Source organism: Thermobia domestica, chromosome 13 (assembly GCF_964235325.1).
Source record: "Thermobia domestica chromosome 13, izTheDome1.hap1.1, whole genome shotgun sequence".
In the NCBI taxonomy this organism is placed as follows: domain Eukaryota; kingdom Metazoa; phylum Arthropoda; class Insecta; order Zygentoma; family Lepismatidae; genus Thermobia; species Thermobia domestica.
The window spans coordinates 138,684,994-138,699,273 of NC_137466.1; the positions used below are offsets into that span (position 1 = coordinate 138,684,994).

Below are 14,280 nucleotides of genomic sequence, written 5' to 3' on the forward strand. Positions count from 1 at the left end.
TCCAGATGTTAACGCTCTACCACTGAGCTACCGCGACCCCTTTTGTGACATTAAGTATTCGAAAAGGGATAATGAAAATTTTTGTTGAAATTGACCGCGTATGTGGAAGTTTTCGTATTTTCCCTACACTTTACCAACCTCAAGAAAATTCTCTGTGGACCAGAAGTAAAATGAGTCTTTAATAAGCTTGAAACCAGAGTTAATAGTGGGCGCCTGAAGGGGGGGGCGCTCCCCTAGCTCACGAAAATGTATTAATTTGTTTAAGATTTTCTTAATACAAATAAAAAATACCAAACGTAATATAGTAACCAGGAAGTTACCCCCCCCTAGAAAATTTTCTTCGTGTCCATGATGCTAATTGTCAAATTGTGTTACCGAAAAAAGTGAATGTTAATACCGAAATGATTTTTCGCTGTAACTTTGTATCTTCAAAAAGCAAGGGCCAATAAAGTAAATTGTGCTCTGGTATTTAAAAAGAAAGAAAAAAAAACAAAATAATTGACGGAAGAAAGTAAAGTAGTGTGAAATGAGTGGAGATTCTCCAGTGGAGAATAAAGTGTCTCTCTTATCATTACGTTAAGTAGAAGATGACGGTAAAAAGGCATAATAGTAATACTAAATTCTGATATTCGTGTCTAAGCGGTTAGGGTACGCGCCTCTGGCGTGGGAAACCCGGGTTCGATTCCCGGTGGGAGTTCCTGGGTTCGGATTCCACTTAACCAGTAGGTCCACGTCTCATATAGCCTCGCTGCTGAACGGGACGTTAAACTTGCAATCAACTCATTCTAAATTCTGAAAAATACTTGTTTTCAATTCTTTCTTCATACAGTAGCTTCATTTTTCAAGTTTTATGAATTTTTAAAATTTTGTAATTAATGTAATGTAGGAAATTAAAGAGCAAAATGGGAATTTCTGCCTGTGATGATGCGATTTTGTGAAGTTTCAGGTTGGCATCACTGCAAGTATTATTAAGGGCTTAGTTTCAACATGGTCATAAACGCTTTTCATTGTGTATCTTGGGTACAACATATACATTGCTGCAGCTGTACTGACGAAATCTTCAAGGGAATATTAACATTGCGATCCATTATATTAATAAGAAATTTTCTAATAGTTTTTAATTATTAATGTTTTAAGTTTGACCCTGAAGCTTCCATTGGTACAGCTGCGCCATTTACATTGAATTATTTTTTTTTCATAAACTTCATGCACTCAATATATATATATATATATATACGCGTTTATGTACCATGTTACATCGAAGATCTTAATCCTTATTAACTGTGCCTGCTTATATATGAGAAATTGGAAGTACTCACCACGTAGAGTAAGTTAGAACTATCTGCTTGCATACCTGTAACACCTATAAAATTATTACTACCCGCATTAAAACTAAACAAACGTCTGTAGGATGACAGCTCCAATAAGGCTATTACCAGCAAGACGGTTTTTAATCAAATGGTGTGTGGTCAGAACATCGCTCTATCTCTGTTGAGTATTCATGCATTAAACTTTAATATCTATATAAATCTTGCTTACATTGCTTACAATGTTAAAGATATTAATGCTTAATGGATGTGAATGAATATATGGAAGAAATTGATTGAATGAGGAAGTGAAAGAGAGTGGGGAAACCCTGAGTGAAATGATTTTTTAAAAAATTTTACGTTCCACAATTATGCCGTGTACGCTAAAGAAGACGGTAAAGATAAGAAACTAATTCGAATGTTGAAGTGAAGAAAGGGGGAGGAAACGGGTGAATCTTGAGAAAACCCACGCACACACGATGTTTGTCCACAACAAAGCCAACTTCGCGCGAGCTGAGATCGAACCAGGGGCCCCACACACTAGAAGTGAACGATCCACCACTGAGCCATCGCTACCCCCGGAGAATCCCGTGTATATCCATTGACACAATGTTGTCCAGCATCAACTCATATGGCCTGCAATCGAACCAGGATCTTCTCGCATCAGAGATAAGTGCTCTACCAACGATCCATCCACTACTGTCGTATATATATATATATATATATATATATATATATATATATATATATATATATATATATATATATATATATATATATATATATATAAAGTTTATCACTATTACCATACCAGTGTAACGATGAGTCAGGAATGATAGTCATCAGTTTAAGATACAGTAGAACCACTTTTGTCCATCCTCGGCTGGTCCGCCGTTCCAGTTGATCCGACCGTGCTCGAGCGGAACTTGTCCTGACTTGTCGATGACTCACGAGGCGCATTGTCGTTTACTGCCAATGCGGCATTGTTTTTAACTTGATGTTACCGCACATCCGTTTTAGTGCTCCGTCATCTCTTGTATCGTTACGGGGGCGCGGTGGATCAGAGGTAGAGCGTTCACCTCCGGTGCTTGGGATCCCTGGTTCGATCCCAGCTAGCGCCGTGTGGACTTTGTGGTGGACAAACACCGTGCTCATGGGTTTTGTCGGGATTCTCCCGTTTCCTCCCACTTTTTCATTCCACCATTTCACTCATTTCTCATTATCTCTCGCCGTCTCCTTTAGCCCAACCGTCATAACCGTGGAAAGTTAAACTTAAAGATTTCATTTCATTTTTTCTTGTATCGTTTCTTTCATTGTGAGTGTATTCTGTAGTTTTTAGTGCTTACTGTTGGTTTGTTTTTACTGTAGAGAATAATACAATCATTTTTGAGTTCAGAGATTATTTATTTTACTGTAAATCCGTATTTTTCTGTATTATCTGATAAATCCGACTTTTTTGCGTTCCGACCATATTCCCAGTCCCATAGGTGACGGATTATAGGGGCTGTATTGTATTTTGAGTAAAAGTGTTTGACGTCACATTAAACAATATAATTATAGAGGTTGTTGAATTTGACAGTTTTAACAATATATTTATATAGTTATTATGACAGCGCCTTATGAAGAATACATTACAGCGAAACAATATGAAATGAGCACAATTTACCTCTGCAATTTTTATAGCTTGCATCAATATATTGTTCCTCTTAGGATAGATTTTTGTTTTAATGGATTGAAAGTATGAAATAGGCTATAACGTTTGAAGAAGCTGTAAATCTAGAGACGTAATTAAACACATTTCTTAAAAATATTTTTTTAAAAAATTAAAAAGCTTGTAACATTCTATACCTAAAGGAAATGACATAGACTGATATTTTAAAAACGAAAAATCAAATATTTTCTTTTGTTTACTTTTATAAACATATGGTATTAATAATATTTAATACAATTACCACTAATTAACATTATCAACATAATTTGATTTGTATGAATTTATTTATAGCAATGGAGTTTCAAACATCCAAAAGTATTTTTAAAAAGTTGGAAATTTGGTTTTAAAAACGTGTGCTGTAACTAGTCAGTAATTAGAAATATGATTTAGTAAAAAAAAAAAAAAAAAAAACGCATAGAAATACGCCTACATAAAGATCAAATATTTTTGAATTGATTGGTTCTTTTCAGCAATATTTGACTATGGTAGGAGGTGTAGCAGCAGTTCCATTTATCCTGGCGCCATCTTTGTGTATTCTGGAGGATGACCCTGCAAGAGGTTATATCATTTCAACAATCTTCATGGTATCTGGGTTGGTTACGTTTCTTCAAACTACTCTAGGAGTGAGGTAAATATGCAGGGTTTATATCAGTGATTCTCAAAGGAGGGGGCCTCCTTGGAGTCATGAAAATCATTGTTGTGGAAACTTGTAATTTACAAATAAAAACGCTGGCTTGTACGTATAATGAACGGCCTCACTAAGCGATACTAAGAAAATATATTCCTGACGAACCCAATAGCGAAACACGACTCTCAACATTATGGCTTTGTCTGATCACAATGCAATGTCTAACTTAATAATTATGTATAATAAACAGCCTCAAAATGTAGTGAAGTTGCTAATGCGCGTGGTCTAAAGTTTGATTGCTGCTGAGGGTACTCCTGATATGAACCCGGGCGCACCCACAACATTTTTAGTTTGGACCCGGATTTGAACCCGTTTCTCTTGCGTTTAAATCAGACGTGTTACCGGCTGAGCTAGGGTAGCCCCAACTTTCCTTACAGTACCGGTTTATTCTATCATAGCAGAGTCCTTTATGATAGTGTTCATGAAAGATTTTAACTAAAAATAAATCAATCAAACATCGAGACTTTTCTGAAAACATATAGGCTAACACATCCCGCCATTGATATGCACCCACATAAATTTTGGAAAGTCGGCATCGTTGCACTGGGTTAAAAAGTAATATTACGAAAATACTGGGAGCACCCGCGATAAGATGGTCCCAGGGGAATTTCTTAGCTCCGGGAGGAAAATCAGTGGCTATTCCTTGAAATCATCACTGAACCCGAGTACTGGTTCGCATTCTAGTTTAACCAGTACTCTTTCGTATCGTCTTTGTGCTGACTGAGGCCGTAAAATTCCAATCAACATAACCTTTGGCGCATGATTTCCCTGGTTCGATCCCCGTTAAAGTAAGTTTGTGGTAGACAACACCGTGCTGGTGGGTTTTCTCGGGAATACTCCCCTTTCCTCCCACTTTATCATTCCACCAATTCTTCCATTATAGTTCACTTGCCTTCATCATCATCTTCCTTAGCCTAACAGGCATAATCATGGGACATTAAACTCCAAGATGTCATTTGCATTCAACATAGCCTCCTATATAGGCCTATTAGTTTTTGTGGTATTTGTCAACAATGCCTAAATGAAGTAAAACAATTACTTTTTTTCTCTATTTTGAAGTTAGAATGTAAATTAGAAAATTAGAATGTAAATTGTGTCAATTAAACACAGTAAAATATTTGGCATTCTCTGTCGAGTGAAGAGTAATTCAATAATAATATTGAATAAAAAATTTGTTTATTCGTAACTTGATTATGTTTAAGTTTCATCTCTGATTTATAGTTATTACCATATTCGCCTACATACGGTACTAACGCTTTAATAGTCGAATTTAATTATTGCCTTCTGCTCAATCGCTTTCCATTGAAGATGATTAAAAAAAAATATATATCCTTTATAGATTGCCCATTGTGCAGGGTTCGAGCTTCGCTTTTATTGTACCAACTTTGGCTATCTTAAATCTCCCTCAATGGCGCTGTCCAGAGGAATGTGAACTGAAAGCAATGACGGAAGCTAATAGAACGGAAACTTGGCAACTTCGTATGAGGGAAGTACAAGGAGCCATTATTTCTGCATCTGTTCTACAAGTTTTTATTGGATATTTTGGTAAGTACAAAAGTCAATTTGACTAGATACTATTATTTTTTCTCGAAATTCTATATTTTTTGTGTTAATATCGTTTCTACCTCACTATTTTTGTATTATAATTGAAAAACAGTTATCACTGTTGTCAATTTAGCCTTATTGCGGCTATATCTAATCATTTGCGGATGCGGAAAACAATTAAAGTATAATTTAGCTATGGGCTTTAATTTTGGCCAACTCTGCATACATTGTTATTTTTTTAAAAGTCACTTTCCTCTAAGTAAAAACTTGATTAAAAATATGAATAAAAATAAAATTAAATATGTCTTGCTATTTTGGAAATCCTTCTACTTGCTTCAACATTTACATCGCAATGCATCGTTTGTATCTTGTTTCTATAATTCTGTTAATATACATCTTTTAACTGTCTCTAAGTTGGTGTTTTTTTATGTCTGTTATTGCATATTTTGTTCCGGAAATTAATTATTATAATGTAGAAAGAAAACTGGTAGTTCCAATGAGTTCCCATTTATTATATCCTATACATGACATCTTATTGTATTCTGGATTCCTTTACATTTTGTATAGCTATTACACAGTTTGTACATTAAATTTAATACAATAAGTGGTATACATTTCATGACTATATTAAATAAAACAGAGATGAAGTTACGTAGTATTTCTACACTTTCAGGCAGTTTCAAATAGATTTATACTTGTAAAAATGAGATAATTCCTTTTATTTATAGGATTGGTGGGCCTAGTTCTTCGTTTAATTACTCCTCTCACTGTTGCGCCAACCATCGCTCTTGTTGGTCTCTCATTGGTTAAACACGGAGCAGAACTTGCTGCTGGGAATTGGATTGTATCTGGATTGTAAGTTCTTTTACAGTTATTAGTATTTTGAAGGATCGAATGAACCATACCGGTACATTATATTGAGAATAATATTGGACTAGGAATAAACTAAATTATTGTAACTTAATTTTAATTATTGTGTAAGCTTAATTTGGGATAGAACTATTTTGTAATGATGCTGAATGTGAGGAACAAAAAAAGGGAAGAAATTCACTCAAAATCAATAATTATGTTAGCTTAAACTTTAACCAGTCACTGCTGGTTTAAAGTATGATAGTCTAGTCTTATTTTCATATCAGCACCAAAGTGACAATTCAAAAATTCCATAAAATCCAGTTCTAACACATCTACCAACCGTAGAGATGACAAAGTTTTCTAAAGTTTACGAAAACTGAACATTCTGGCCATCTGTCATGTCAAGTTCTACTTTCTTGAATGATATTGCTCTACTGGCCTGTGATGCATTAATACAAGAACCAACCCAATCTACAACATGCTCTATCTTGTGTAATCGATGGAAGTTTAAAAGTGTCTACTATATTATCGATAAGCACTTAGCCGTCGACCATACACACTTTTTTTAAATTATTTTGTAGTAATGATGCCATAAAAATGGTAATACATTGTCATCATCTACATATCTATATCATAGTAATTACTTGCGTAGCAACAGCAAGATTATTCAGAACTATGTCTTGCCGCATGTAGTCGCTACTGTTGATTGATACCAATCGAAATGTTATTTAACAGATTTTGTAGTTTCGTAATCATATTTAAGCAACTGAGTGAATTGAGAGAGAAAGATCAAATTAGTTTCAAATACTTTGTTCAGAAAGTTTCCTATTATGTTTATTTATAATTGCTTGAACTGCGGGATTTGTAGTTTTGCGTTCTTTGGAGGATTGGATTATTTACAGAGTCGATCCTCAACAGAGTGATAGAAATCCAATTGTACACTCCCTCTCTCTGATTTTGTTTCCCTGCATAATATTGAATGTATGTGTGTAATACTCTTTGAATTTTATCATCCAGAAGTATTAAGAATTGATACTTGATAGTAACTGAAACATAAATAAATCATCAGTATCTAAATTTCACTTCCGAATAGACACCGTAACTATCTGGGAAAAACAAAAGAAAATTCACACTCTGGCAGCCGTTTACGTCCATTTACTACTGAAATTGGTGTAGTTTTGTTAAACCAAAATTCGTATTTCCTCATTAAGAATGAAAGCTAGAAAACCATCTTAAGGAAGCTCGTAGCTAGATTGACAGCATCATAATAACTTTGCATATTGTTATCCTCTATACTTAAGACAAACATTAATATTGAAAGCAGTTCAGATCTGAAACAATATGAAATACTTTTACCAGAACTCGATATCATCTTATATATTTGTAAATGCAATATATTATCGAGATACATGCCTTGCCTTTCTGGGAAAACATACATTCATTTGGTTTTCCAGATGATATTTGCAGTAAACAATTGATTCAAAATTTGAGATGAGAACTGTAAATTTGCAAGAAAATGTGTGCTTAGAAATGTGATCCCCATTCCATAACTTGCGTGATTGTTCTTGCATGTGAAAATACAACGTAATGCGATACGTTGACGTATTTCGGATGTGAATGATGAAATATTCTCACTACTACACATCAGTTAAATATTTAAGTTATGTTTGAAAAGAGGCTTCAATCACAAAGTTTATCAAATAGTACATTTTGGGAGTTCTACTTCTCATACTATAGTCATAAATTTTGGGCATGTATGTCATACAATTAAACAAGTGGGATCTGCTAGCCTATATGTTTTCAGGGAAGTCTCGATATTTGATTCATTTATTTTTAGTTAAAATATTTTATGAACACTGTCATAAAGGGCTGTGCTGTGATAAAGTAAAATATACCGGTATTATAAGGATAAGTTGGGGCTGCCCTAGATCCGTTGATAATACGACTGATTTAAACACAAGAGAAACGGGTTCAAACCCGGGTCCAAACTAAAACTCTTGTTTGTGCACCGCATCAATAGGATTATTTGTGTGGGTACCGAAGCCCCGGAGCACCCACGTAGTCGGCGCGCATGTTTTTGTTGCAACATTGTTGGTAAGTCAAGGACTTTATATTACTTAGTATCATCAATTAAGAAAACCGACGTGCGCACATAAACCAAATTATCCGTGGAAAATTAGAGAAAGCGTTTGAAGTTTGTTATTAATTGTTTTCTTCCAGTATTTTCATTTTCATACCTCTGATATTAACATTAAAATTTCATTAACATTGCTTCTTTTTCCTACAGGACAATGCTTCTCTTAACATTTTGTTCACAATACTTAAGATATGTAAAGTTACCTGTGCCAGCTTACAACAAATCACGTGGATTCTACATCTCTAAATTCAGTTTCTTTCAACTATTCCCGGTAAGAAGTTATCATTTTTATTTTACGTAATAACAACAGTTTTGTAAGTTATTTTAAAAAGTAAAAAAAATATTTTTAATATATATATATAAGACTTAAGTACCGTAAATTTTGCTTTGAGATAAAATTTCTTTTAATGCTCTATAAGGTTATATGCCCTGTTTCTCCGTAGACCACACATAAAGTGGAATGTACTTTGCAGGTAACCTGGTGTTGTTGAAAGACAATGGTGAAAAGCAAACAAAATAAATGCGTGCCGTAGTTGTTGATATAATAGTAGCATTTCCAGGTATAATGGTAATGTCATTCATAATAGTAATATTTTCAGGCATTATAGTACTTTATACTTCGTATTTTGCAGGCATAATAGTAGTATTTCCAGGCATAATAGTACTTTATACTTTGTATTTTTCAGGCATAATAGTATTTCCAGGTATAATAATACTGTGTACTTTGTATTTTCAGGCATAATAGTACTTTGTATTTTTCAGGCGTAATAGCAGCATTTTCAGGCATAATAATATTTCGTGGTTCCATGACTACGTGTTGAGTGCCAACGTTTGATTCTCCTCTACTCCTTCCCTCAATGTGTTTCTCTGTTTTTCTCAGATTATAAAATCGCGCTCCTACGTCACAAATCGGCCGGTTGGGAATGATTGTTCACCACTACCTCTGCCTACTATTTGAAATAAATCGAGTAAGAGTGCACTCGCTATAGCACGCTCACTTTTATACTGACGACTATCCGATAATACAAAAAAGATGTACCTGAAAACATTAGCATCGCAATATTATTAAACCACTTTCAAACTGTAAGGTTACCAGACTAAAACAAAGAAAAATCATCATGATATCTATAAGATATACCATGTTTCTTATGACATTTCACACATATTATACAGACCGAAATCGTTAAAAGAAGGTCGAAGAACTTTTTAAGATATCTAAATTTGTATAAACATTGTCAAATTTGTTGAGATTTGCAAGCTATTAATTTGCTATGACGAAACGAACGAAGTGAGTCCACACAACAAAATAATAGATTCTTAACAACTAAATTATTTTGATCAGATTCAATTATTACATTGGTCCTAGCAAGCTAACATTTTGTTTGAAGTATTTTGACGTATTCAATTCTTCTTTCAATTTGTGTTTCAGCTGTTACAGTATTAGTGATTTTCTGTCTTTCAGGTACTAATTACAACAGCCATTGTGTGGGGATTATGTGGGATTTTAACATATTATGATGTTTTTGATGCCAGCAATCCAGCCAGAACGGACATCAAATTGTCAGCTATTAAACAAGCACCATGGTTCAGTTTTCCATATCCATGTAAGTTACATATTTATCTTTCGGCTATTCAATCTCTCTTTCTTATTCTCTTTCTCTTCTTTTCTTTTCTTTCTCTTTGTCTTCTTTGTCCTTTCTCTCCTCCTTTTCTTCTCCCAAGATTTACTTTATTGAATTTCCTCTCCTTTTCTCTTCTTTCTTTCCCTATTTTCTTTAGCTGTTTTCATTTCCATTCTCTATATTTCTTTCTTTCTGTTATCTTCGTATATCTTCTTCTCCTTCCGCTTTTCGCCTCAGTCTTTATCATAATGTTTTATCTTTAATTTCTTTTTTATCTTTCTTCCTGTTTGTTCTACTTATTTAATTTTTCCTCTTTCTATTTTCTTTCTCTCTTTTGTTTTCTCACTCCATTCTATTTCTTCTTCTTGTTTCCCCCTTTACTGCTTTATTATTTTCTTTCTCCTTTTTCTTCATTATTACTTTTGTGTTCACTATTCTTTCTTTCCCTTTTTTGTATTTCACTATTCAGCTCTTCCTACGTCACTACTCATTATTTAAATAATTTACATATTTATTTCCTTGTCTATATTTTTTCTTTCATTCTTTTATTCCTCTCTCTCTCCTTTCCTTTCATTTGTTTTCTACTTTTCCGCATCCTAATTTTTCTTTTATTTTTTTTTCTTTTACACGATCTTTTCATAATCTCTCTCTCTGTAGTTTATTCCTACTTTCCTCGATTATTCCTCTCTTTATAGCTTTCCATCTTTTTCTACCGATGTGTCGAGTTAGCATTTTGGAATATGCTATTCGTGGGCTACATCGTGATGGTATGTGAGACCAAGGGGACACTGCAAGAGAAATTACATATCTGGAGAGGAACATTGGAAAGGAAAGGGCTTTAGTAAAATCAATTCAGAATATTTACATTGCTCATACAATAAAAATGTAATCGAAAATACAAGAACAAGACTGGACAAAGAGTAGGTGATAGTGACGAAGATATTCAAATACTTTGAATCAATAACCAGGAAAATTCAAGAATAGAAAAAGATGTTAACAACATAATTAGTAGCGGATGAACAAAAAAGAAAGAAGTGGAAGGAGTGTTACGTGATCGTAGGGTCCAATACGCCTTAAAGGAAAGATTTACGAAACAGTAGAAATACTTACATACTGTACGGAGCATAATGTTGAACGACGAAGAGAATGGAACAGAAGTTACATGCTGTGGAGATGAAGATACTGTAGTGGATGTGAAGAGTGGGTCGGAGGGAAAATTAAGAATGAAGTGATCTTTGAAATAGTAAAGATGGGACTTGTTGCAGAAAAACTCCAAGCAAGTAGACTTCGATGGGATGGATACGTAAGAAGACCTTCGGAAGAGGTACTGTAGTTCACTGAATGGATACTACAGAGCTAAATGGAAAATGAGCGCGAGGTCGGCCAAAGAATAAATAAGTGGAGAGATTGTATGGCCCATTATGATGTCACAGTGGATATGACACAAGATAGAAACAGGTGGAGGACAGCTGTCCTAAAACCCAATCTAAGCTAACTGGGAAAAATTTTTAGAAGAAGAAAACCTTTATTTCATTGATGTCTGTGTCCATTTCTCTCTTTTCGTTTTAGATTTTCTTTTTCTATTTTAATTTATATTTTCCTTTCCTCTCTATATTTTCTCCCTTATCATCCCTTTTCTTCTTTCTCATTTTACCTATCCTCGTTGTCTTTCATTTTATTTCTTTTCTTTTCTGTATATCTTCCTACTTTCTCTGTTTCATAATCATCTTTCTCTTCCTATTATTATTATTATTATTATTATTATTATTATTATTATTATTATTATTATTATTATTATTATTATTATTATTATTATTATTATTATTATTATTAATCTTTTATTCTGATAAAATTGTATTGAAAGACAAGTTGCCCTTTATCAAACATTTTCAATCAAAATGTATAAAGAGATTATTATGAAGGTAGTACCATATGACTTGACTAAGTAAACCACTTTAAACAAAAAAAAATATACAACACATGTATGATCTACATCAGTGATTCTCAAAGTGGGTCCGTGGGATCTAGTCAGGGGGTCCGCAAGTTCTAAAAATTGAAATGTGTTGTAATAAAATGGAACTCACAGCTGTTATGCAAGAAGTATTTTTAAGATTAAGAAACTGCAGGTGTGGGCAGTACGAGTACAAAACAATAACTATTCATAATTTTCAGTGCTGAAGGATTTCATTGACTCTTCATGTGAAAACTCTCTGCTCAAATGCACAAAACATATGAAGGACATATGAAGGACACTGGATGAAGGACACGGAAAGCATAAGCTGCAAATTTTCGAGAATACTTCTGTGTGCCACAACCTGGTAATGGTTGAATTGAAAATCCTTTCACTAATGTAGAAACCCATCACATACAATGTATGAATCTCTCTAACACAGAGCAAGAATAGCTATTGGAACTATCCTCCGATACTTCATGGAAAAACGTTCTCAGAGGAAATTAACTTCGTAGCTTTTGGTTGCGTGGTTGCTGTGAGTATGAACAATTGTATAAAAAGGCATTGCAACATTTGTTGCCTTTTCCTACCTCTTACTTATGTGAGCAAACCTTTTCTGCTCCTTGCAGTATTCGAACCTTAAAGCGAAATCATCTTCATGTGGAATCGGACCTAAGATTGATTGTGAAAAAATTTATTCCAGATTTGAATGCAATTATGGAAAAACACAAAGAATTTCATTCCTCACATTAATGACCCCGCATTTAAGAATTTATCAAGTAGATTTCCTTAAAGGAAAAAAAAAAACATTGATTTTCACTCTTGAAAGTTACTGTATTTTCAATAGAAATTTCGTTCACTACGAAACAATCATGTATCTTTAAAATGAATTCCTTATTACAGCATTTTTCTTGATCTTTTTATTGTCAGTGGTAATTCAAATTAGTACATATATTTAATACCTTGTGAAATTGCAAATAGCGTGTCAAGGGATACACAGATCACTTTCCGAATGAACAGGGAGTCCGCGTTATCAAAACTTTTGAGAACCACTGATCTACATTATACAATATATGTCGTATGTACACGTAAGTGAATTTGAAATTAGTATTTCTGAAGATTGCTTACGTAATATAACAGATCTTACGTAAGGTAAATCAAAACGATTAAAGCATGGGTAATTCTTAAAAGAAAATGCATTTGTGAATACATTTATGGGAGATTGTTGTATGTACACACATTTGTGAAAATGAATATAAAACTAACAAGTAAGTCAGTAAGTCAAGTTTGAACGTGTTTGCAAAAGAGTCTTCTTGTGTCGCAAAGTGTCAGACACTTCGGTGTTAATCCTCAAAGTAAATAGCAACGAAGTGTAAAATTATCAGTGTAAATTTTAAAAGCAGTCGTTTTACGTCATAACGAAAAGATATCCTATCCTTATGCAAGAAGTTATTGTCCTATCCAAATAAGTCACCGCTACCTGATAATATTATAATTTCGCATGCAAGAAATTTATGAAGTAGAGGTTATATTGATAATTTAATACATTTTAACAAAAAAAAGTATAGGAAGAGAAAGAGAAAAGTTCAAGTTGAAACCATATATAGGATGAAGAAAAAGTGTCTGAACAATATTATCTTTCATTTTCCGTAATTTGAGAATTCACAATAAATTTGTATCACTTAAAAAAAATTGTGGAATAGAACTTAATACTAAAATTTGAAGAATATGATTCAAAATACACAAGGAAATAGTATAAAATAGAATGCAAAGAGTGTATCGAGCACGTTCTTATCAACATAGACATAAGTAATAACATAATGAAGTCATAAAGCATTGAATTCTCAACCGAAAATAACATGTTGAAAACTCTTTGTACTCTAGTAGATATTGTGTCGAGATTGAAAGGAAAATTTATGGTCGAGGACCTGGCGGATGTAGAAGTGACCGAAATACACATCTATGATTCGAGATGAGGCCAAATCTAATTTCAGATTTCTAGGTCTGTCAAATACTGATTGAAAAGAAGAAAAAAACTATTACTTTAATCAAAATCCATTTCATTGCCGAATGATTTCTTTCCATTCTTCTTATCTGTTTCCTTTATTTCACATTGTTTTCCTCTTTCTTCTTGTTACTCCTTTCCTACTTTTAACCTTCCTATCTCTTTTTGTTTTTTCTACATTTCTTTATTCATTTCTCTTACTATCATTCTTATTTCTTCTTCTGCTCTTCTTCGGTAGTTGTATTTCATCCCATTCAGACAATGAGGAAAGCATCTTTTATAAAAGATAAACGTTTAAAATATAGGCACGTTACGAAAGTAATAAATTTAAAGAATGTAGTGATGGTCTACATAATCAATCTATCCTGGTTAGTGGGTTTCTTTCTAGAGAATAATTGAAAATACATATTAACGCATATTTGCTCTCTAATCTTTTGTCCCCCTTCTGCTACAGCTCTCCAA

The 14,280-nt window shown here is 33.5% G+C and overlaps 1 protein-coding gene across 1 annotated transcript in view; it reads left to right on the forward strand.

Moving 5' to 3' along the window:
- Window positions 1-14,280, forward strand: part of LOC145668574 (solute carrier family 23 member 2-like) — a 57,071-nt gene that overhangs the window by 23,726 nt on the left and 19,065 nt on the right. The window contains exons 3-7 of the mRNA XM_081736575.1: window positions 3,489-3,646; window positions 5,046-5,251; window positions 5,980-6,106; window positions 8,391-8,511; window positions 9,703-9,844. Coding sequence (XP_081592701.1) covers window positions 3,489-3,646; window positions 5,046-5,251; window positions 5,980-6,106; window positions 8,391-8,511; window positions 9,703-9,844 — 754 coding nt within the window. The remainder of the gene's footprint in view (window positions 1-3,488; window positions 3,647-5,045; window positions 5,252-5,979; window positions 6,107-8,390; window positions 8,512-9,702; window positions 9,845-14,280) is intronic.